This window comes from Pelecanus crispus, chromosome 2, assembly GCF_030463565.1.
Source record: "Pelecanus crispus isolate bPelCri1 chromosome 2, bPelCri1.pri, whole genome shotgun sequence".
NCBI lineage: Eukaryota > Metazoa > Chordata > Aves > Pelecaniformes > Pelecanidae > Pelecanus > Pelecanus crispus.
Window position 1 is genome coordinate 110798826 of NC_134644.1, and position 25682 is coordinate 110824507.

Here is a 25682-nt window from a genome sequence, read left to right on the forward strand (position 1 = left end):
TCTACCAAACAATTGAGAATGCCATCAAAAGGAATAAATTCATTACAAATTGTGAAAGCAAGCAAATGCTTTTGATCAACATTTTATAAATATTGCTTCAGACATCATTACACATTAGAGATGCAGAAAGTTTTTTTGAATACTTTGATGTCAAAAGACTACATCTAATATCCAGCAATTTGTGTTAAAAAGATTGCTTGAGTCATGAGTAAGATGATAACAGAATTGCCAAATATTTTCTGAGAATTCAGATTCAAATGAACTGATGTCTGTAGCACATCCATTATTAAAAATTTGCACTAGCATGACAGAAGAAGGCAGTGTGAAATGTGTTATTCTAGTCGCATATCAGTCCCCTAGATGACACTGAGAAGCCAGAAGATGTTGTGTAACAGGACTTACAAACATCATTTGCCAGATGTTATCTGATAGTTGAAGCTCAAGAGACAATGTTATCAAATCTGCTGGTTGCAGTATGTGGGTTAATAAAAGATTGTATGATACCACTTCTTGTTTTCTCTTGATTTTTTCTTTTCTTTTCTTTCCTGTAGTTCATTTCTCAATTCTATATGAAAATTAATATTAAAAGAAAATGCAGGAAGTTATTATGAAAAATATGTTGTTCTTTAATGCTGATTTCATTATGTGGATTAGACAGTTGATTATTAACTGCTACCAACTACAAAGTCCATACTGAAATTATATAAAATAAGCTCATAGGGTTTTTTTTAAATAAAATGTATACTAGCTTAGTAGTTTAAAAATCAGATTTGAGTAATTTGAATCCCTGTAATTCCGTGTGCTCTCTCCACAGGAATCATTTGTGGCATTAATATAGTTGTTTGTATTCCAGAATACTGCATATCAGTGATATTCCAATACACATATAGATAAATGATTTACCAAGTACTCTTAAATGAAAGGTTTTATTTATATATGACTTTTTTTTTTTTTTTTTTATCACTAGAGTTTTAAATGACTCTTTCAAATCAAGCTAGGAAAAATCCTGCTGTTTGGCAGCCAAAAACTTGACCTGGTCAAATGAAATTTAATTATTGCCTGCTTGTTGGATAAGCAGCTGACCCATACTTAAAAATCCTGAGTGCTGTGACTGACCATCATGTTTGACCTGCTGCTGCTGAAAGTGAAAACTGTCCAGATACTTTCTTTCTTTTAAATGTTACCACATCAGCGGAAGAACTGGACAATCTCTAATCAGTACTCACTTTGCTGATCTTCTCCCAGTCTCTTCAGCCAGTTAGTGACAATACTGGATATTGTATAAAGTAGACTTAAGGACTTAGGAACACTGCCTTCCCAAAGCGTGATTCAATGAATTACAACAGCTTTTTCGTGGTGAATGTGATGCAAAAGACCAGTTTTTTCATTCTCTGTATGAGGCTAAGCCAGTCAATCAGTGTAGCACTCAATAAATCAATTGCTAAATTCAGCTCAGATTGTGGGTCTAAACCTGCTTCTGTTAGAATCAATATTAAAACTGTGAATAAATCCAGTGGAAATCAGATTGTTGCTTCAGACTGGAAGCTTCTGAATAGAGGAGAAAAAGTGCAAATGTGTTAAATTCAATGGAAACTATAATTTTTTAATCTAAATTCCCAAGTCATGATAATAGAATTAAAAATTCACTAATCTATACTGAATGTAATCACTGTTTAGGGACAGATGGATCTGGAGTTTCTGGGGTGAGGAAAAGTCAGTGGTAGCTGAGTTTTTATAGACACAAATCTGACTCTATTCAAACTCTAGATTACAAATCTTCAGCTATCCACAGACCCATTTGTTTGCTGATGTTCATGACAAACCAGTTTGAGAATTGGTTAGTGAACACAGAGCATGTGGCATAAATGATACTGAAAGAGGACTGAGGATCCATTAGAAGGATCTTATTTAAAGAAAAAATTAAAAAGGTTGAAAACAATACCCTTTGATTTAGAATTTATCATCGTGTTGATTTTTTCATGTGGGCATATAGCAAAACATGTCTTACTGTTACTGATGAGCAACAATCTTTATTCATTAATTTAAGTGGAAACCATTTGGAGTTAGGGTTGGTATGAATTATGTTTGTTTTAGTCAAATACATAGTAAAGCATACAGTAGGGCTTTCCTCATCAAAATAATAAAAGTCACAGCTGACATAGTGTCTTGTTTCTAAGAGATTAGGTATATGCTAGGTCAGTATTAGTCATTAATTGTGGTTTGGACAGTTCTCTGGCACTTTTAATTGCATGAAATTGGAGAAAACCTATCTATTTGAACAAAAGGGAATGTTACTCTTATGAAGTTGTAACCAACAGGAAGCAGATGAAATGTAAAGGCAAAAACCTAGCTGTAAAGCCTTACTTAACCAAAAATTTATCAAAATATTTTCCTCCCATAATCTCAGGAGAAGCTGAATTTCATAATACTGGAATGAGTGGAAGGGTTATTGCTCCCTTCCCATACATTATTTATATCCTTAAAAGATCTGAATGTTATCTTGTATAATAAAATGTAAAATTCATAAGTTTGTGGGTAATTTAAGTAGGAATTCACAGTTTAACATGCAGAGTTATCTTCTTTCTGACAACTGGACTATACTGAAACTCTTCCTCAGAGAAAACTGCTACTCTATGCTGTTAAAAAGATAAAGAAACAAAAGAAAGTGCAAGAATATCTCCAAGGAAGCTCCACAGTATACTCTGTAGCTAAAGCTGATGACAACCCATCTTCTCATTCTGTAGAGAGGGCTTTGTACATTTGGGAAAACTGTTGGGTCAATAGGTCCCTGCTCCCTGAAAGGACAATTTCTAGTCAAGAAACCTCTTAAAAGTACGAGAATAAGAAGAAAAAGCTTTGGTGTCACTGAAAGCTGTACTGCTATGAATGCTAAAAAGACAGGACAGAAGACTTATTTTTCCTGCAGTTGTTTCTGGGACTTGATGTTGATATACCTTCCTGAGCAATTCATTGAGCTATGTGGCTTTTAGAATTTTTCTTCTTGCTCACTGAACGTGTCTGTGGTGAACACATATAATTACAATTAGAGTTGACAATTTGGTTTAATGAATGAATTTCACTCTTCCTTTGATACACTCTAGGTTTTCTTGTTTTTCCTTTAGAAAGAACGCATTTGGGCTTTGGTGGGGATGAAAACGTAGAATTCGCCCTTTCATCCTAAACAACAACAGATTTCTACTATGGATATAGAATACATTTTAGAAAGATCCTGTGACATTAGCTTTCAGAATCATACAAAGACTTTGTTATAGGAGAGCACTATAACATAATTCATCCAATAACTTTCAAAAATCTAGCAGCTGGACAGTAAACTAATGAACAGCTTTTTGCCTACGGCTATTTCACTTGTTTCCACTCTAAGGATCATGTTTTCTGGAGTATTGTGTCTGGTTCATCTCTTTCTGGTATCTTATATGGCCAGATGATTAAGCAATCAGTTGTTTTTACAAACACAACTCAGTTCCCTTCCAGTGTTCTCCGACACGGTTATTCACTTTAGCAAAATTCCCCCTGGTGTTTTGCTAGGCTGTAAGAGAAAAATATTTGGAGACAGCGCAAGAAATCTCTTGTTAAAGTGGATGGTGAACTACTCACATGTGGAAACTAGAGGAGATATTTGAGTTTTTCATGTGAGATGCAGTTACCTCCAAAAAGATGCCAATAGCATACATGCCGTAGCTGGGGTGGCCAGCTACAGCAGGGGAATGTTAGGTGTAAACATTATGCTGATGTTTCTGTTTGTACTGGAAATGTGCAGTCAACTACAGGTTATTCAGTACTATTTGAAGTAGCACAAGTAATATATTCTGTTGACTATAATAGTTGAAAAAGATGTAGCTCTTCAAAAGAGTTGGGAACATTGCAGTGAATATATTCATTCTGTTGAATGTTCTGAGGTAAAACTAGGAGAAAGCATTTGTCCTATGATAAAATAACTAAGGTTACTTTATATCATCAAGTTATTCCTATAAGTTCCCTCTGTCCTGGGAAATCCACTCTATGGACTGATACAGCATGAATGACCTCTCTGAAAAGGATATGCAGATTTAGCACTCAATGGTAGCAAGCAATAACCATGTATAAATTGATTCACTCTGAAAAAGTAATGGCTAGCAACCAGTTGTGCCTAAACCCTCTGGATCATTTTTCCCTATGCTTCTGCCATGAACTTAAAGTGTTATTTCCTTGGGCTGGCCAACAGTCTTCTATAACAAACCAATGAGACCAATCCCAAGCCTTAGTAGTAAGCAGTAAAAATGTAACACAATAAAAATGATCTGCCAAATAATCCCACACATATCATCAAGGCTGCCAGACTTCCTCTTTCCACTCAGCAGCCTGAGTATGACGTTGTTGCCCATTCTTGCTCTCCTTTCTCACTAGGTCCGTTCCAAGAAGCACTTCTCGCTTCTGGGATTTAGGTGCACATATCATAGAATCATAGAATCATAGAATCGTTTAAGTTGGAAAAGACCTTTAAGATCATCCAGTCCAACCATTAACCTACACTACTAAATCCACACTAAACCAATCAAGGGTAGACTAGACTAAATCATGTCCCGAAGTGTCACATCTACCCGTTTTTATATCACATAGTCCAAACATCATTTAAGGATGAGACCCAGGCTGTCATGAGTCCTCTTCTCTAAACCTTCTAAAATAGTTCCCACTGATACAAAAGTTACACTGGAGAAAGAACCTGCTATAAACATTTTACAGAGTAGACAAGGGAGGCAAGCAGGCTAAGATCTCAAAGCCTGCCATTATGTGCATGAAAAGAGAAATCTAGGTGTAACCTCTGTAATCGTGTGGTCTGTTCCAGTGGATTTCATTCATGCACTTCTTATCTGTTCAGTTTGACCAATCTTAGCAAGAAGTTGTGCAAAACCATGGATTTTCTTTTTCTGATGATACTGCCTTTTCATTCCAAATAGATGTTAAAGAAACAAGCATTAACTTTTGGTATACAAATGTCCGGCTATTGCTAACACTTGCAGTATATCTCATCTTAATGAGAACACTATAGCTGTGTAGTCTGTAAATCAGTATAATATATTAATTACACTATAAAGATATTTTGATTGTGAGTATGAGCTGAGAATAGTAAATGTGAAAAAAGAAAAAACTAAAAAAAAATTTAGAAATCAAACTTCTGGGCAGCAGTTTGTGTTATTTCAACAATATAAGGAATCTGGTTAAAGTAACTGGAGCAGGTTGACTGTATTTTTCTAAATGTGATTTTACTTCACCTACTGCTCACAGCACTCATTTATAAAATTTCTTCCTAAGACAAATAGTAGCTTTAGTGTAATTCACTATGAGTCAGATCACCAAAAGCAAGACGAAGTAGTGTCTCCTTGTAGAACTACATCCTCAAAAACAGTTTCTCGAACTTCTCCAGACTACAAGGTTTTTTTGGCTTATTTGCCTTCATATGACTTGCTGATGTAATAGCAGATAGAACTTCAAAGTGAAATACCAGAAGTCATATTCCCTTCTACATTTGCACACCTTTGAGTTCTCTGATGACTGTGTGAAGGACTGAAGAATTTCAGAAGCATTGTTTTAGATTATAAATATGTAGCCTCAAAAATAACTGCCTTTACTCATAATGTTGTTCTTAAAAGAAAACATAGAAAACAAAGAGCAAATACAGCATGTACTGTTGCCAATTATAATTATAACTGGTTTTTATGGTGTTTATCAAACCATAGGCTTTCTTTGAAGATCCTTTGGTATCTTTAATACTGTTATAGATGTATATATGGAAGTCTCAACAAGACTACAGAGCTGAAAAGATTCATCAGAACAAATTTCATTTTTGGCTAACAAGACAATAATTTGTGTATTTTTGCACATCTATTTCACTTAGTATTTTTTTTACTTAGTACTTTTCCTTTTCTCTCCCCAGCAGAATAGCTAAGTTGCCTTTGTTTGTACATCTCACAAAAATGTATAGTTATAGAAATGTTTTGCTATTTTAGAACTGCTTTAGTGATTCTTTGAGCAGATTTTTATGCTTTTAAAATCTTTTGGTCATCATCTTCCCATATTTTTACTGTATCATCAAATACTAGGAGGCAACCACATAAAATACCTTAGAATAATCCTGCTGTTCTGTACTGAGTTCTGCAACCTCTGCTTTTACAGAGAATTGTATTTCAACCCTCAAGAGGCAGGACTGGTTTAGGCTCCCAGAAATCATTGTAAAAGAACCTGACTTCATAAACTTGAAAATAAATAACTGGTGGTTTGCTGAATAGTGCAATTCTCTTTCCTTTTCCACGAGCATTTACATGTAAAATCAGGTCTCTAAAAAATTCTATGACAAAGAACCACATGCATGTGTTAAAATTTCTTAAATATTGATAGATAGAAGTTTAATGCCTATTTCTAGTCATTCAAAGACAGGAAAATGAAACGATGTATCTACAGCTGTCTGATCAGTAAGTAAAAATGAACAGTTTCCCTATTTATCATTAGGAAATATGGTTTCTTTCTATTGTGACCACTTTGTGTATATATCCATTAGAAAAGGAGGTTTTGGTATTCACAAACAGCAAAAACTCCTTTATGTTTCAAACATCAACCCTTTGTAGTGTATAGTTTGATCAAATAATTCCTTAATTTCTCATTTATAGAAGAAAAGAAAGTAAAATACCTCAAAACTTAATCACAATCAGGTCTCTGATCTGCACCACGGTTTTGCAGCACACATTTCCTTCATCTTGATTTCTGACCATACAGTAATTGCTCATATTCTTCACTGTATATACTGTACTTCAGAGAGAAAAAAATTCTTTGTAATTAAGTAAGTTCTAGTTTAGATATGCCAAGGAACATACTATTCCATTTTTAAAAAGAGATATTGAAACATCTGTTCACTCAAATAATTTTAGTTCCAGGAGTGAGATATCTATTATTTTTATCAGTACAAGCAACAGGTTTGACATTGACAGTGTAAGAAAGTGTCAAAATGAAATTTATATGAAAAGCTAAAGAAACTGATTAATGAAATGTGAGAAGTTTACTCACAAATTTGTGCATTTGTAAGAAAGAATATACCGCAATTTTTCTGTATGACTTAAAATTACTTTTAAAAGTCTTGTGGAATCTGTCTTTGAAGACAAGTTGAACAGTTTTGATAACTGTGGATATTTTATTCAAAATTTGATCTTTTTAAATAGATTTGTAATAATACTTACCAGCAGAATATCTTTTTGCTAGTAATTAGTGTGAACTTTATGCATTTTCCCTGTTTCTGTTAGGTACTATCTGTCTGTCTCTTACAGAAATCACTCAAGTAATAGAATTTGATACAATTTCACTTTCTGTGCAAGTGACTTAGAGTGAGAGAGTGCATGCATACATGTATCTATAGGTGGGTAAATATGTTTCTATGTCAATATGCCACATAAGATACTGCAGTTTACTTGTAAACAAAGTCATTTACATACTTTTTGAAGAGTTAATCCAGTTAACCTACAATTCCTTTTTACTTTACAATTTTCTTTATTTCATAAGATTTTTGAGCAATCAGGTGCCCTAACTCATTACAATTGTCCTCTTGTTTTTGCATTTAAATTCCATGCTTGCCAGCTGCTTAGAAAAAAAACAGACTTGTTGCATATGAACAGTGAAACTAAAAATAAAGAAATGTAGCATGGTTTCCATGGGTCAGGTATAGAATAGATCCCAGAGCCAACATCTAAAACCTTTAGAGGCTCCCATGAAGACCTAGTGGATCCATTTGAAACCAGTCCTAAATATTACAGATTTCTCCAGGTTGGATATATGTGCTGTCATGACTTAAAACAAGATCCACAAAAACAAGTCTGCACTGTGATAGAGATTTGTCTAACGACTGCTATTGTCTTAGATTTGTCTTTTGACTAGTTATTTCAATATTAGCTAGTTCTGGTGTTTAGTTATTACAGAATCACAGGATCACAAAATGGCTGGGGTTAGAAGGGGCCTCTGGAGGTCATCTTGTCCAACCCCCTTTTCAAGTAGGGCCACTTAGAGCCACTTGCACAGGACCATGTCTAGATAGCTCTTGAATATCTCCAAGGACGGAGACTCCACAACTTCTCTGGGCAACCTGTGCCAGTGCTTAGTCACTGTCAGTGGAAAAGTGTTCCCTGATGTTCAGACAGAACCTCCTGTGTTTCAGTGTATGCCCATTGCTTCTTCTTCTGTCACTGGATACCACTGAAAAGAGCCCGGTTCCACCTGCTTTGCACCCTTCATTCAGGTGTTTATATACATTGGTAGGATGGCCTCTGACCCTTCTTTTCTCCAGGGTGAACAGTCCCAGCTCTCTCAGTCTTTCCTTATAGGCAAGATGCTTCAGTCTCTTAATCAGCTTCATGACCCTTTGCTGGACTGTCTCCAGTAGCTCCGTATTGCTTTTGCACTGGGGAGACCAGAACTGGACCCAGCTCTCCAGGTGTGGCCTTACCAGTGCCAAGTATAGGGGAAGGATCACCTCCCTCAACATGTTGCCAGCTCTCCTCCTAATGCAGCTCAGGGTACCGGTGGCCTTATTTGCCACAAGGGTACATTATTGACTCATGTTCAACTTGGTGTCCACCAGGACCCCCAGCTCCTTTCCTGTAAAGCTTCTTTCCAGCTGGGTGTCCCCCAGCATATAGTGGTGCATGGGGTTGATCCTCCCCAGGTGCAGCACTTTGCATTTCCCCTTGTTGAACTTCATAAGGTTCCTGTAATCCAATTTCTCCAACCTGTTGAGGCCCCTCTGGATGGCAGCATGACCCTCTGGTGTATCAGCTACCCCTTCCAGTTATGTTCCATCAGCAAACTTGCTGAGGGTACACTCTGCCTCATCATCAAAATCATTAATGAAGATGTTAAATGGGATAGGACTCAGTATTGACCCTTTGGGTACACCACTCATTATTGGCCTCCAACTAGACTTTGTGCTGCTGATCAGCACCATCACAGGCCTGGTTGTTCAGCCAGTTTCCAGTCTACTTCACTGTCTGCTCATCCACTGCATTTTTTTACTGGTTAAGGAAATTACAGATTATCACCATTTTCTCCTTAGGCCACTCTAAAGTTTCTCATTCTGCTTGTTTGCCAGTAACTCTAAATAATCTGGCACAAATTTTTCCATCTCATAAGAAGGTTCAAATGTAATTCTGTGCTTCACAGAGACTTTACAGAAAAGCTTATAGCAACTAAACATTGCAGGAATCTCTTATTTGTGAAATAGGTTGTAATATATCACCAAAGGAAATTTCTGGATAACTTTTATTTTGTTGGTTTTGGTTGGTTTTAAAAGAGACATTCAATGCTTCAGGAAAGAGCCACAAAACTTCTTTTGGATGCAAGGTCTTCCATTTATATAACCTTTACACATTTTCACGATTCTTATGAAAATTCCTGGTTTTCTTTTTACAGACTTCATTTCCCCATTAAGGAGATCCCCACAAAAAATGTACATGTATTGCATTCCCCTCAAGGTCTATTGCCTCCTATTTTTCTCTCTTATTATAGGTGATCAATCTTATTTTTCACAGTAAAATTTTCCTGTCTTGGGAGGTTTTCCTAATGGGAACAAGATTTTCATCAGTAACTATCAGTTAGGTCTAGCCAGTCAGTGTTTAGATATCATTAAAATGGTTCTGACTAAGCCAGACTGATAATAAAAATTTCATTGAATTACATACAGAGGAGCTGCTAAAGTATAATCTGTTTAATGGCAGACTATTTAAAAACCAAACATTTGTTGTGTAAATATGCTTAAACGTCGTTGAATTTCCAGCATCTCTGATAATACCTTATTTACATTTTTTTTAATTATAAAAATATTGGTATACTATTAATGTTTAATGAAGTGTATCACCTCAGGTGTCATAGATTTTATTTCACTATCCCTCTTGAGATGTTGAAAAGTTGCAGAAGGAGTATTTCTCAAAACTGAGCAAGATCTGTGATGTTTCTAGAATTTTAACAGATTGTGCACTTCTACGTGCATTGTTACAAATGTTACTGTGTTGTTAACAAATGAGGATATACTTTCAGAACTGTTTTGTGGGTCAAATTACATGGTCTAGATTACACTTCACCCTAGATTCTTGCTACTAGCACTCCTTTATATGAAAACTCCTTCACATGGGAGAAATCCTGTAAGTACCTTTTTCTTCTTCTTTCCTCCTCTGTACTTTGCTAATGTGGTGGAGTGTTTTCAGTAAATGAGAGTGATCCTTGTAAACTTGGCAAAAAGAAGAAATGTAATGGTTACACTAGACACAGTTTGGATGTTAATTTGAACCAGCAGTCAAAGTAGGTTTCCGTTAAGTGTCTTGCTTTCAGCACTAGATATCAACATCTGAGTACATGAACTGAAATATTTAATTACATTTATTGTTGGCTATCATATCTATCTACTGATCTATAAAACTTCTTAACAATTAATGCTAAATGCCTACTCAGTTATATTTGCAGTCCCTTAAATTCATGAGTATTTACTCATGATTTATATTGTACAACTGTAAAAGATAACTGAGAAGAACAACAGCAGCCTGGTTATAGAGAGACAGTTTTAAAAAGTGATTTTACAACTCAAATTTTTGACATTCTGATTGTTCAGGTTAAAATGGCTGATCTTGCTTACAGAGCACTAGACTTTTTCAGGATATTATTTGGTTATGATTCTTACTGTCCTGACTCAACTAAGGCTAGAGCGAAACAACACTTTAGGTGGTGCGTTTTGTTTGGGTATTTATTTTTTTTAATTTGATACATTTCCTACTTCCAAACTTTCTCTTCATTGTTTTATTTACAGCTTTTTCTACACTGACCCTATCCTGAAACAATAAGATCAGTTCTATGAGTAGACTACATGGCTCAAACTCTACCTTGGTTTTCCTCTTGTGCAATTCTTTTGAAGCCTGGGCAGTATGTATGTGGCTCAGGAGAAGCTTAATGCAGAGTGTTTGTAAATAAGTGTTTATCATTGATTTCAGAAGACCAGTTACTATCAACTTGCCAGAAAAAAAGTAAAGGCCAGTGGATTTCTTTCTTGGCTTTTTTTTTTTTTTTTTCCCCTCCTGAAAATGAGAAAAACTGTGTAGAAAGTTCATTTTAGGTAGAAAAGCAGTGCAAGTGATAAAAGTCTCCCAGACAAGACCAGCCTATTCTGAAGTCATCTCCTCTTGAAATACTTTAGCCTCTTTCACATTTCTGGTTTTGGACGGTATCTTCAAACTGGGCAAAATTTTGTGAAATGGTGATTTGTCTATGGATAGTTGTCTATTGAAGCATAAGTTTAAGACCAAGCTCATTTCATCTGTGTGTTATACCTGGCTGTAATAGGATGATACAAAGCATCTCAGACAGTAAATATAATAATGTTTATCTGATTGAAAATGGCACATGTATTAGACTTATTATCTTGTTGGCACAATGAATTCCAAGGTAAATCCTTATGATATTTATTCCAGGAAGACCAAATGGATGCTTCTGATAAAGAAAGTGTCTCCTCTTTGTCAGAAGGGATGGCAGAGTTTTTGTAAACACAAAACGAAATTTAGATTTCTCTAGTTAAGTTGAGTGTTATGCTGCAAAATGCAAAATAGGCAAAAGGATTCTGAATGGATCTGTAAATATATCTTCTTTCATTAGACTGATGTATTAAAATATCATGTGGTTAGCTGTGTGATGTTCTTGCTTGCTAGTGTATGCAGAAATATTTTTGAACTCACTCTTTGGAGACAAACAGGATTTCATAACCAAAAAAAAAAGAACTTCATATAATAGCATCAATAATTCTGCATTAATAATTAGTGTGTTGCCATAGTTTTGAAGCATTTCTCATTTCCAAGAAATATATGTATAATTATATCACTGAAGTGCATTGTCAAATTTTAACACATTGACATTTTAACCAAGATATTGAACAAAACTAATTTTCTCTTTCTTAATTTTTAAGATCCAGATTTTAAGGACCTTGGTGTTTTGAAACCATTGCCAGGTTGGTATGTTGGGGTTTTTTGTTTGTTTTTTTGTTTAACTTGGAGGTCTTTGCACCCTGTTGTAGAAAATATTTTTGTTTGCTGTTCAGGTTTCATTTTTTCTGATATTTTGTTATTCAGTTTGTGAGTTTGAGATGGGAGGACCTGAAGGAATTGTTGAATCTGTACAAATTGTCAAAGAAGGAAAAGCTTCTGAAACTGAAGCAGTAGACTGTAAATGGTACATCCGAGCACCACCCCGATCCAAGGTCAGTCCTTCATCCACTTGCTGATTTGCCATTTAATTTAAGAAATTGACTTTTCTAATATGTTGTGCATTTCTTAGTACAGTCAGATCTTGTTTAATAACTTTACAGCTTGAAGTTGTAAACTATTTTTTTTCTTCTGCTGTGGAAATGTAATTTGTCACCTCAGCCAAAATAATCTTCTTTCTCTATAAATAATGATGTGGGCAGTGTTAATGCGCTTTTTGTGCCATAAGTAATTTTCCTAAATTCATCTTTAATTTTGCTCATATTTTTAAAGAATCAATGTGTTTTATTAAGGGGGAGGTAATCTTATCACTTTAACTTTCAATATATTTCAAATACCTAATATAGAGACTACTAAGGGAACACTGCTGCCTCCCTAAGTTCATCATTGTTTCTCATCTGGGAACTGTGAAAATGGGGACAAGGTAAATTCACATTCCTCTGTATGAGACCTTTAGTTCCTGTGGTTTAGAGCCACAGATAAAAAAAGATAGTGTTCTCATTTCTCTCCCACCACAGTCAGCAAGCCATGTCTTTGTAACAAACGAGAGGGTTGCAATGAATTCAATTCTTTTCTTGGATTCTGTTTGAGTTCCTCTCTTATCCATGGCTTATCAGTTATTATATGGATTAATTGTTTCTGGCTATGCTACCATTTCTCCTCTCTTTGCAATTGGAACAGCTTTGTTCCTCCAACCTAGTTTCATTCACTGTGCTAAAGACAGCTCCACATCATATTTTTTCTAGCTGTCTTTTATTGGACAAAAAAGGTTTTACAAGGTAGAATGGATATATCCACTAATCTCTGTCATCTTTAAACAGATAAGGTGGGGTTTTTTTGTATAATCTGAGAGCAGACTGTACTGAATATATCTAACTGTTCCAGCATTTGGTATTGAATAAGCAGGAGGAAGGGTTTCCAGAAGAGAAAAAAGCATTAGTATCAGCATTTTTCTATTGTGAAAGTTTAGAAGAGGAGTTGTATAGTTGGCTCATAAAGACTACAGATAAATTATTTCCAGAATACACTTTAATCTTTTTCTTTTTCTTTTTTTTTTACTTTTGGATAAATTCAATATTCATGGAGGTTTTCAATTAAGTAGATGAGCTTCCCATTTTGCTACAGTAAGTAGCTATAGACATGAAATTACTGGACTGATGAAAGATTCTTGCATATGTTATATTCTTAGGTATTAGTAGAAAGAAAACAGGTAAACACAAAATTAGAATTGTATTTATTAGAATCAGCACAATTAAATAAGCCAATAAAATTGTACTATAGTCTTAATTTTAGTTTATGCTTGGTTGGTCATACAATGTCTGTGATATTCTTACTTGATCTAACTCTAAAGTTCTATATGATTCAAAGTCCTGCTAGAAATCCCATATTTACTTTTCTGTAGGATTTATCCACACTTTAGTCCTGATGTAAAAATACAAATTGTGTAGCTACATAACCATGAACACAGTGTATAACAGAAGGATGCCACACTACCACAGTTAATAGAGAATTAAAGATTGTTTAGTTCTTCATGAACTTCTATACCTGCATTTAGTTGCGTTGCATTTTAAAAAGTGTATACCAGCTGAAGAGCATCTGGAAGGGAGGGTGATGAGAGAGTTCTAGAAAAACTGAGGAAACACTGAAAGTTATTTAATGTCATCTAGAAGATTTTGTGAAGGAGCATGATACCAGATAATAAAAGGCATTTACAACGAGGAAGGAATGCTCTGATGTCCATGTCTATAGGATAAGTCATGGTCCTGCACTCCAAAAGAAAGATTGAGGTTAGATACTAGGGAAGAAAATTTCAAACAGTAGGGAGGGAATTATGAAGTATTGGTTAAGGAAGTTTGTTCAGCCAGTATTGCTAGTGGTCTTAAAGTGCAGGTTAGGTAGCTACCTATGAGAAATGATAGAAACATTACTAATCCTACCTTTAGGCAGAGATGTGAGCTAGGTCATCTCTTGACAAATCTTGCTGCTCCCATCTTACAGAATTCTCTGGGTAGAGAGATAAGGCAGTGTAAAAGCATATAAATCAGTGTTTCCTAACATGGAGTTGAAAGCTTTTTCAGCAATCTAGGAAAAAAAGGTTTTCAAACCTCATCTTAGAGGGTTAAGTCCAATCTAGCACTTGAACTTAGTGTGTTTTTCACATATATATATATGTACGAATATATACATGTATGTACACACACACATGGACACGTGTATGGTTATGGTGTTGCCATAATGGGACAGGTTGAAAAACTTTCAGGTATTAAAGAAAGAATTAGTGGATAAAATTTTTAACAACCTTGTACGAAGTAAGATTTATGGTAAGATTGTTTATGGGACTGATTCAATTGGACTGGATTCTGTTGTCCATATTTTACAGTCAGCTTCCTTTGTGCTTATCTAACCTTGAACTAATGACATATCCAATACAATAGTTCAGTGACATCATTCTAATTTATGGCAGCTTGCACCTATGAAAACAGGCTCTCCTGCTAAGAACAGTAAGAACTCAGCTGACGTCTTTAAATCCACATGTTCCTGTACTCTGGGCTGCACAGTTTGTTACTGGGAACTATGCCTAAAAGGCCAGAGTTTCTCAGACAGAGTTGGGGTTGGATCTTTACATCTTTAGTTTGTTAATTAAACTGTGGCAGAATGTGGGCTGCTTGCAATTTCATTTGGCTTAAGCTCATCCAATTGAAACTGTCTGCAGAAGCAAGATGCAAGTCCTTTCTGTGGTTTGCAGTTCCATATTCAAGCCAAGTCTGAGCTCAACGTATGAGCAATGACATTAGTCAGGGAGTATGAACCCGACATCTCTAAACCTGAGCTTCAAACTGACAGTCTGGGTGTAACATTGCTGCTATCCTCAGCAAGATGGAATGGGACAGAGAACAGCAAATTTCTTGCACACACTTAAAATAGAGCCATCACTGATTACCTTATACCACAAAAAATAACATGCTGAAAATGCATGAAGAACTGAAACTTTCTGGAAGTGCAGAAAACAGCAGAAGGCAGTTTAAACAGACTTCAATCTATACACAGACCTGGAGCCTTATATTTGATGGTGATTGGTTGCACAGTGTGTGTTTCTTGTAATCATTCGAAGTCAGTTCCTGCTGAGTAAGATAGCTGTGAATCTGGAGTTCAGAAATACTGAGGGGTCTGCACTTCATGTAGCGTCTGACTTCAATCAGTAATGAGAGCAAGAATGAAAAATGAAGGAGAGAGCTGCTGACTGAATGTTCCAATCCATCCAGAACAGTAAAGAGGAACCTCCCCATCCTAGAATTCTTCACAAAGTAAGACAAAACCCAAAGGAGGAAGTGGATAAGCTTATTGCACTGGGATTTGAAAAAAACTTCAGAGATATCATTGGCTACAGCAGTGGATAGGCAAAGAATCTTTATTTACAAATATAAAATAAGAAAATGAAAAGAATGATAGTATTTTCTCACTTTCTGTTAAGGGTGAAATGTTGGAGGATAATACCAACAACAAACATTTTTCTAGATTGGATGTGTCAGCAGAGTTTGACAAGGCCCCTCAGGAAGGCAGAACATATGTTTGTGCTCAGGTAACCTTTGGTGCGTAACTTTCCCAGAAGGGTACCATTGCATTATGCTTGTTCCTTGAGATGTTTTCAGAAGAAAAAAAAAAAAAAAGACAGCAGAATTTGACAGTAAAAGTAATAAAACATTTACAAAGATGATGTTCTGATGCTGGGAAAAATCAGTAAGCAGTACTTACATTCAGAAGCTCTGGGCAGCTTGGGAAAGAGCATCCAAAATACAGATAGACAAGCATTAATTTGAATCCAGTCCAGTGGAAGTCATCTATTCAGGAGGAACAAGCAAGAGGTACGTTTAGACTGAGCAAATAGTGAGGCTACCCTCCGTATGTACACCAGAGGAAATAAAATGAAGTTGTAAGCTAGTTAGGCAAAGTGCTGCCTAATTCTCCCACCCCACCTGAGCATGCTACTGGGCAAAGAAGGTATCTTCACAGGTTACAGCATGTAAGACTTAACAAAAAGCTTAACAAACTGAAAGGATTAATTAATGAGTAGTTTTGACATATTATTGCAGTACCCTTAAACCTGAGCTGCCTATGATCAGTGATGCTTGTTTCAAGCAGAGCTGTTGGGGCGCAGTTGGAGGGGGATGTGCAGCACATGGGAGGGGGCCAGGGCAAGGGTGGCCACAGGGCCAGGACATGGCTGACAGGGAGAGCCGGGCAGCCAGGGTGTGCTGGCGGGTGGGCTCGCCCATGGCAATGGGGTCAGCCCCAGCTCAAGCCAGGCAGCAGCTCAGCGATGCACGAGGCTGGGGCAGTGAGGTGTGAGGCCAGCCATGGGCCAAAAGCCCAAGTGGGACCAAGACACTTACATAATTACAAAGGATAGGTATTGCTACCTGGCAGAGGCTCTAAATCACTTGTCACTGTTTTCATGGTGGATCTTGTATGCATGTACCTAACCAAATAGGAAGATGACCAGCCGGGTTAGCTCAGTTGGTTAGAGCATGGTGCTAACAACACCAAGTTCACAGGTTCAATCCCTGCTTACTGCAGGGGGGTTGGGCTCGATGATCTCTCAAGGTCCCTTCCAACCCAAAGCATTCTATGATTCTATGATGCTTTCAGTTCCAGGTGCCTGACTTCGGATTGAATATAGTCTGGAGAGAGACTGGGTTGTTGTACATGCATTTCCTAGACGGTTAGGAGGAAACACGTGGTGAAGCAATTGCAGACCTACAAGTCTGTATAAACCAATCTGACTAAACCAAAACATTTTCTGTTCTCACATGTGAAGTGGAAACTTGTGCTCTTGGATGAGACCTGCAAGAAAAACAGTTTAAGCTGTCAGCACTGCCAGACTAACATATCCCTAATTTTGGAGGCTTCTTAATCAGGTGTAGAAGAGAAGCTTTAAGTAGTGCACTAAAATTTAATAGGAGCCATTTGAGAGTGATTCCTGAAATATTACAGGAAAATGAAATTTAGAGACTGGAAAACCTAATAGCCAGAGACACTTTTACAGGCTTCAAATGAGCTCCATCTCTGAAGAAGCTCTGAAGCTTGCTAACATATAGATAAGGCACATAATATTATGAATAAAAAAACCCAACACATTTATATGGCATCCCTGGAACAAAGTGAACAAATTATGTTTAAACAAGTAGAAAATATTGTTTAACTATGTTAAACTATTAAAAACACTTCTTTGAAACAGTTTTGTTCAATGAAGATGCAAGACAAGCTTGTGTGTAGAGTCATGTATGAAGAAATTCTTCCAGCAGGAATGGTAATACACATACCAGAGTAGTACTGACAAAAAAACCCACTGTTAATTTAGCATGAATCTATTCCATTCAGGTATAGAAATATAACCAACTTCAGCATCCTCCAACCAAATAATTGTTAGGAAATGTGATTAAAAAATCTACTGATGAAAGTAATAAAACATCTGCCAAAGAGAACAGCAGAATCAGGATGTGACCTACAGTTTTCAGTGTTAAAAAGCAGAACAGCACCAAGGAGCTGTAAAGGTTGTCACTTGCAAGCATTTTGCCACTGTAAGAGAGAAAAATGAGGACGATTTGGCAGTTAGAATAAATGTCAGTTACTGGGGACTCAAAGAAGTCTGAAGAAACATATAGGACAAAGCAAAGAAATCCAAAGAACTTCACTTGTCCAGGAAAATGGTATTTTGATGTCTGAGCCTGGCTGTGAATCACAGGGTGTTAGAAGAAGTGTACTATATAAGGTTGTCACATTCGACAGACAGTATTCTCCAGGCCCCAGCAGCAAAGAAAGCACAAGGTATGGAGTTCTCTGTCTGCACAGTGTGGTCCCAGACTAGTAACAGCAGGCCCAAAAATTACAAAAAAACCCCAAGCAGAACATGTACTGTTAACACTTTTGGGCTGAAGTAATGTTGATTTAAAAAAAAAAAAAGGTTTAGGATCCAAGCAACAGGACAGGCTACTTTAGAAGACAAATTCAAGCATTATTAGTGATATGCTTTTTAGGCTGGTATACTTGTCATCATCTTGCCTTGAAGGAGGTTAATTAGTGTTGCACGATCTGCTTTAAAAAACTGGGCTTCCCAGGTGTAAATACTGGAGGTATCATCTTGAAAGTCCTTTGTTAATCATGTAGAGCTAAACAAGATGCAGAATAAAGCAGGCACTGTAACTGATGACTGAGCAATGGGGAAAGACATAGGACCATTTAACCCAGTCCTGTGTTTGCAAGAGAATTGACTGAACGTAGAAGCTGAATATGTGAAATCTGGACATTAGGCCCTGATGAAGAGGAGGTTTTTGTCTTACATATAAATTACTTTTGTCAGTTGAACGATGGCTTTTTGTTTGTTTGGTTTGGTTTTAAGCGACTGAATGTCTGTGCACATATATTAAGTCTGATATGCTGGGATATGGTTTGAAGCTTTTCCTAACAGGCCTGATCAATCACGTTGTCAGCCCTAACATTCAGTGATTGATTAAAAAGCAGAACTCATCAAAAGTGATTCACTATGAAGAGATTATAATCTGACCATTTTACTGAGTTGATATATTATTCATAGTTTACAATCATTCTTTTTTTTTTAATATAAGCAGAGATTTCTGTTGTTTTCAAATTTAAATAAAAAAATAGTAAAACTTATCCAGCATTTCCTTTTTTATTATTATGATGACAATACAAACCTTAAAAGTGACAAGACAATTATTTAAAATATAATGTGACCAAGTGTAAATTATATATGCCACAGTTGCAGTGAGGCTTTATCAGTTTTGTTGCTAATGGCATTGGCATTTGCAGTGACACCTTGAAACTCAGTAAAAGCTAATACTTGTGTACTAGCAGCCTGTTCTTCTAAGTAATGTAGAACTGATGATTTGAGGAAAGTGGCTTACTAAAACTCTAAAAACCAAAAATGTGAAAGAAGAAGATATGACAGTTATGCTGTTTCTTTCAAATAAGATATTCTCTTCAACAAGAATGTCCCAATTATGCTAATAAAATGTGCCAGTATCTACAGAAATGTTATAATTCCAAGAGCTCCCATTGGCATCAATGAAAAAGTGCTTAATGAAGGCAGATGGTGGCATTTGAGTTTGTGACCTCTTTGTTGTTCATTTGTTTTCTTCTGGGGAAGCAAAGTTTCTTATCCACTGCTGGTAGAAGTAATGACTAAGATCTCAGTAAATAAAATAACCAGAAATATTGAAATTTTTTCTCTCACTTTCTGATGAATTTCTTTTAGTGAGATCCACATACCAGTGAAAGTAATGAGAATATTGCCACTGATTTCAGAAAACTATGTATCAGGAACATTTTGCATTAGATAACAGTTTGTCATATAATCAGTTTTATTCTTTCCCTGGGGAACTCAGTTTATTAGTCATTTTCTTCTGCCAGTGCGGGTCTTACAGCCTGTGACAGGAACAATGGCAAATATATAGTCATAAACCCATAAAAATTGGCAGAGGCGTGCAGATGCAATTAAATTATTCCAACTCTTTAAAATAAAATCTGATCCAATATCAGGTTGTCAGCCTGTGTAATCACTTTCCAGTTTTTAAAAATGCACTGCAGTCTTAATCCATAGGTCTGATCCAAATAAGTAAATGGAAAGATACCCACTCATTTTGGTGAGCTTTGTATCAAGTCCTCATTACTTTATATAAAGTTCTGGGAATAGCTATCTCCAAAGGAGACTATGAGAATGAAACCCCAACGCACCTCAGAATATCAGGAATTTATTTTCTCTAATTTATAAAACATCATAGAATCTTTTAGATTGGAAAAGACCTTTAAGATCATGCCATTGGAGAAGGTGCCATCTTTCTTCTGAAGGATGGAGATCAATTTTCTTCTGAAGGATGGTTCCAGTACCTATCAAGTCTATGTATGTTGTGATCTTAGCTGAATTTATCACACACAGGAAGGAACGGGTATGACCAACAGCAGAATTCAGACTTGGAAGGAACTGAAAGTGTTGGCTTCTTCACTGAAAGACTTAAAGTTAAATGCTAAGTTATTTTTCTCTTCATTTCTTCTCAACATTTATAACTGCTACTCTAAGAAATATTTTACCATTTTATAAGGCTAGTTTGCCACCAGAAACTAGAGAATGTCAAACGATAAGCCCATAGAAATAAGACTTTGGCTGTACTGTTACATGGACAATGTATTTAAACAGATCAGGAATAATTGATGAATGCTGGAAATTGCTCTGAGAGCTGTTATTTTATAACCAAGTGAAAATTAGCACACATTTCTTGTAAGAATGAAAACTGATATAAATTACATCTCAGTACTGAAATAGGATACTGTATACAAGATATATGTGTGCTTATAGATATGCATACACACATACCTATGTACATATAAATGTATATATATAAGACAGCAGGGTAGAAATAAAGAACAAGTGAGCAAGTATAAGAGGTCTTTCCCCCATTAGATAAAGTATAGTTTTATGATTGTTCTGCAGTCAGAGTAAAATATTTTTTTTTCTGGAGTAGGTAAAAGCTTTTCTGAAGAGTGGAATAAGATATAAATGTGATATATGTACATTGCATTATATCTGTATGGTCTATCATGTCTATATATGGTATATTGTAACATATAAATGGTATACATATGATAGGTATATATGTCATAAAAGTAATGATTCATGACAATAATATGTTGGAAGCTTTCTGTGCTTTCCTATGAGACGTTTATCTGACATGCTTTGTTTTCTGGAAAACAGTCCTGTGTATACAATATTGCATATAATCACCTGCAGAAGGTTTTTGTTGCATTACCTATGACAAAGCTGGTAAGCACTGACGCTCCCATCTGAAGCAGGCTGCTTCTGTTAGCGGAGGAAAGAAAAGCAAGGTGCACAATTAACTTCCCGTTCTAAGTGAAACGTTATGCAGAGATGGACTGTGGGCTATCTCAGCAGCTTCACAGGAGAGGCTGGGTGCCAGGGTTTCACAGTGCCTGTTACGCTCTTGTTGGAGCAGGAGCTACTGGTCTCTCTAGAGCACAGAATCAGCTCTCTGGTGTCTCCCAGCTACTCCCAGTTGCTGGTTGTGGGTGTAATGGCTCTGCCTCTTCCCATACCTCCCTCCCTCATGCATAATCTTTGTCTGGCAGGACAATAGTGTGCCTGTGCCAGCTGGACCCCAGGAGCCGCTAATACAAGAGGGTCTTATCAAACCATGAGAGTGAGGAGTAAGACTCCATCTGACATTGCCCACCCCAGTTCTGCATGGCTGCGTTCACAGACTGGTCCAAAATTCTTGTCTGCAGTTCTCTCACTGTCCTTTTGCTGCTCATTTTTGCTTGGTTCCAGTTAATTTCAACACGTTAACTCACATTTTCTATCAGAGGTGTAGGAGTTTCTAGGAAGTAGCTGGCAGTGAAGGTCAGCCATCTGCCTGGTGGTCATGGAAGTGGCTGATGCTATGTAAATAGAAAAGAACAGAAGCCACACTGAAGCTGAGGTTTACCTGAGGGACTAAAGTAGTCAGGTATCAGCAAGACAGAAATGCTTTAAGTAGCTGGATAACACCAAGAACAAGGATTTGGAGCACGAGAAGGAGTGAAGGGTCAGGTGCCTGAGCACCTGGGGAAGGGAGGAAGAGAGTAGAGGACAAAAGAGAGACTTGTAAAGGGATGTAGCCAGTGCAGAGGAACTTCAGAAATGCATGTATAACTTCACCAAGGAAGTAGGCAACCTGTTTTAACAGGAATGGAAACTGCATGCCCCCCAGTAGGAGAGGAAATGTCAAGACTTTTCAGGACAACACATTTGTAAAAAGTGGTGGATACTGCAAGAAAATTTCAGCAATGCCAGCTGACTGAAGTCTAGTAATTTTTCCTTCCACTGCAGGGGTGGAGCAATCAGTACATGAAATGAAAAACACTAAAATATGTATTTCTTGATATATTGCCATCTGAATATTACTTTGTGTTTTGCTGTTAACTGTTCCATTTTGTAGAGATCAATACAAGCAGCTTCCTTGATACATAGTATTTAAAAAACAGGATACATGGTGAAAGTAGAATTCACTTAACTGCAATTGAATTGGTTAGGATTACTGTAAGAAATAACAAACTAGAAAGAGGTGAGGCAAGAAAAATGAAACTTAGTATACCGAATTTCATATGCTAGTAAAAATTGTTTTACAAATATTCTTTTCAGAGAGACCAGTTGCAAAGCATAACAAGGAATGAAAATGTACCATAATACACTACCTCAAAAGGGTCATTTAAAAATCTGAGCTATTATTAAACAGTGGCAGACTGCTTAGTAGCATGTAATTCTCAAACCATAAAAGCTTTAGTATGTTAATGAGGTGAAGTGGTGAGTCCTGTTGCAAGTAGGATATGCTATGTTTGTGTACTTTATGCAAATCCAGAGAAGCTTTTTGAGCAATTGTTCTGTGCATGTAAAAAAATACCTGAAGTTAATAAGACTGTAAAGAAGTGTATCTGATATCTAATACAGTGGAGTTTCTTTTTGGTTATTTTTTCAAGTGAAGAGGCATATAGCTGGATATTGGATATGTTTGCTGGCTTTTTATGCTATTTCTGCCCTACTTCACCTTTCTGTATCATTCTCCAGAAGTCTTCTGGGTATGCTTGGCAGTTTGATTATGTATCATTTGTCTATTGAAAATATTACTTGCCTTCTCTGTAACTGAAATATTTGATGCTACTTGTATTATCAATTGCTTTTAAAATGAATGGTTTTTCCTATTAAAGTCCATATAGAGTACAATATTAAATAATAGCATTTTCTTCTCACCCTGCTTCTTTTTGGGTAGATTTAAAGAGTTCTTTGCAAAGAGCAATACATCTATTACATTTATGAGAGAACTTAGCTTGTATGCAAGAGACATTTCCTAAAAAACTTTCTAGGTTTCTAGCAGTTTCCATGAAATACACTTGATTTCAACCCTGTTAAATTATGAAGATATATACCATAAGGATTTGTTTAGAAAAGCTGAGATGGTGGCCAAACTGCTTGAGGAAACATAAACGATTAATGATTGAGTTCTGTCTGGCTCCCAGATTCTCACTTCGTGAATCAGTGTAGCTGAGACATATCACAAAGATGACACATATTGACTCTGGGGAGGGAGCAGCAATTATTTGCCTTATTATTTTCCATGTCAGGCAAGTAATAGAGCAATATTGTGCCAGCCAGCAAAAGAAGAAATTTCTAGCTTGTCTGTCCTTCAGCTTGAAGGACTGTTGTACATACTTCTCAAAGACAGGTATATATTTGGAAATTAGGACCGTACTGCAAAGAATGAAAATATCTAGGTCTTCTGCTAGATTCTACTTTGAAGCAAAACAAAATACTAGGAAGTATAAACAGTGCTCAGTTTCCATATTAATGCCCTTCCAGGGAAGTGGTCTATGGATCACCAGCTCCAGAAAAATTATTTTGATGGTGGTATTATGTAGTCTTTCTCCCACAAGGTAGAGCAAGAGTGCTTTATGTTTGTTTAGCCATTCACAAATGTCTGTACATGTTGCCTTTGTTGTTTGTTTCATAGATCTATTTGCGATTCTTGGACTATGAGATGCAGAATTCCAATGAATGCAAAAGGAATTTTGTAGCTGTCTATGATGGAAGCAGTTCTGTGGAGGATTTGAAAGCGAAGTTTTGCAGTACTGTTGCTAATGATGTAATGCTGCGGACAGGTCTTGGTGTAATCCGCATGTGGGCAGATGAAGGCAGTCGAAGCAGCCGATTCCAGATGCTCTTCACATCTTTCCAAGAACGTAAGACCCTAATCACTGTGTCCGCCTTTCAGTTTGTTAAATGATACAAGTCCCAAAAACTGTTACTGTTTTCTTCATGCACAGTAGTCACTGAAGAATGTTCCCAAACAAGCTATGTAAATATTCAGAACAATTTTTATTCCAAGCATTTATAGTGTGCAATAATTTGTAATGCAGTAGGTAGAGCACAGGGTTCAGAGACAGGAAGACAGGTACGAGTAGGCACATCCTGTCCAGTTGTATGACTGTGACTTTTCTCTGATCCCCAAGCTACCGGGCTGCTATGCCTGTTTTCCCTTACACAATGTGGAAAATAGTACAGCTCTGAAGGTTTTAATCAAGCCTGATTCTTTTCTATGAATTTGATTTTTTAGATCTCATTACGATGGATGTTTGAAAAATACCTTATGATTATTTTATCACAGATGGTGGGTGTGTTTGTGCGTATTCCAGAATGCATATATCAATAAACATATATGTCAGATATTAAGGAAAGTATTTAGTTAACTTTTTACAGTAACAGAAGTTTTCTAGAAGTCTTTCATGATAATTTGATTAATATTCTCTCTATGCGCCTTGCCTGCATTCATGTTTCTATGCTTTCTGGACTCAGATAATAAGCAAAACAGCCTTTAAAAGAAACAAGAAGTAGTTCTACCCAGTTTAAAAAAACAAGCAAACAAACCACAAAAACCCCACAACAAAACCCAATAATCCCATTCACTGAAAATGATTGACTCAGGTAATCACCTGTGAAAGATATTGATTTGTTTTCTTTGATGGAAATAATGCATATTTGGTCCTTTGAGGAAGGAGCATAGGCATTTATTTTCACATGCTGATTCATGTTCATTTTTAATGTATCTTTTGGTCTGTGCATCACATATCTGACAAGAAGATTTCTGTGCGGCTGTCAGTGGTTGGAATGAAGGCACAATCCTACCAAAAACATTCTTCATCTGTATTCTGTGTGTGTTCCCTGCAATGAGGCAATGAGACTCTGTTGAGAACAGCCTCCGTAATTCCTTAATTATGGCTCTGATTAAAAATTTCTGACAGTCTACATGTCTGAAACTGCATACGCCACTGTACTCTCACACAGCAGCCTTAGGGTGGATTATATTTTTCTTGTCTGTAAATCAGGCCAGGGTCTAAAAGATATTGAGAACCCTCAGCTGAGATGATACTGCCCTTTTCTCATTTCTGCAACTGGAGATGTCTTGAATATTCAAGATCTGATTCATTTTTTTCACAAGGCATCCTGATCTGTTACCTTAGAAACAACTGCATAGACACTGGAGGTTCACAGCATATAAAGAAATGGAGAGTGAAGCTCTATAACGACTAACTTGAAATGAAGGTTTGAATAAGTGTGTGTTTGCAAGGCTTTCGTATTTTAAAGGAAAACAAAGCAAAATGTGTTTTTTTTTCTGTTATTGTATTCCTAATATGTTTACCTGGCATACTACATCTTATGAGCTACTCTGTTCTTGTAAACAGATGATAGCTTATACTGGGCAGTTGAAAATATTAACATGATATGTTTTCTGTAAATTTATTCTGAACAGTCATTGCATGCTAAAAGCTGAAAATTTATTAAGGACTAAA

At 36.4% G+C, this 25682-nt stretch overlaps 1 protein-coding gene across 1 annotated transcript in view; it reads left to right on the top strand.

The window, feature by feature from the left end:
• The window catches only part of NETO1 (neuropilin and tolloid like 1), a 63727-nt gene that overhangs the window by 25549 nt on the left and 12496 nt on the right, over positions 1 to 25682 (top strand). Inside the window, exons 5-7 of the mRNA XM_075705622.1 lie at positions 11978 to 12019; positions 12141 to 12268; positions 23846 to 24074. Coding sequence (XP_075561737.1) covers positions 11978 to 12019; positions 12141 to 12268; positions 23846 to 24074 — 399 coding nt within the window. The remainder of the gene's footprint in view (positions 1 to 11977; positions 12020 to 12140; positions 12269 to 23845; positions 24075 to 25682) is intronic.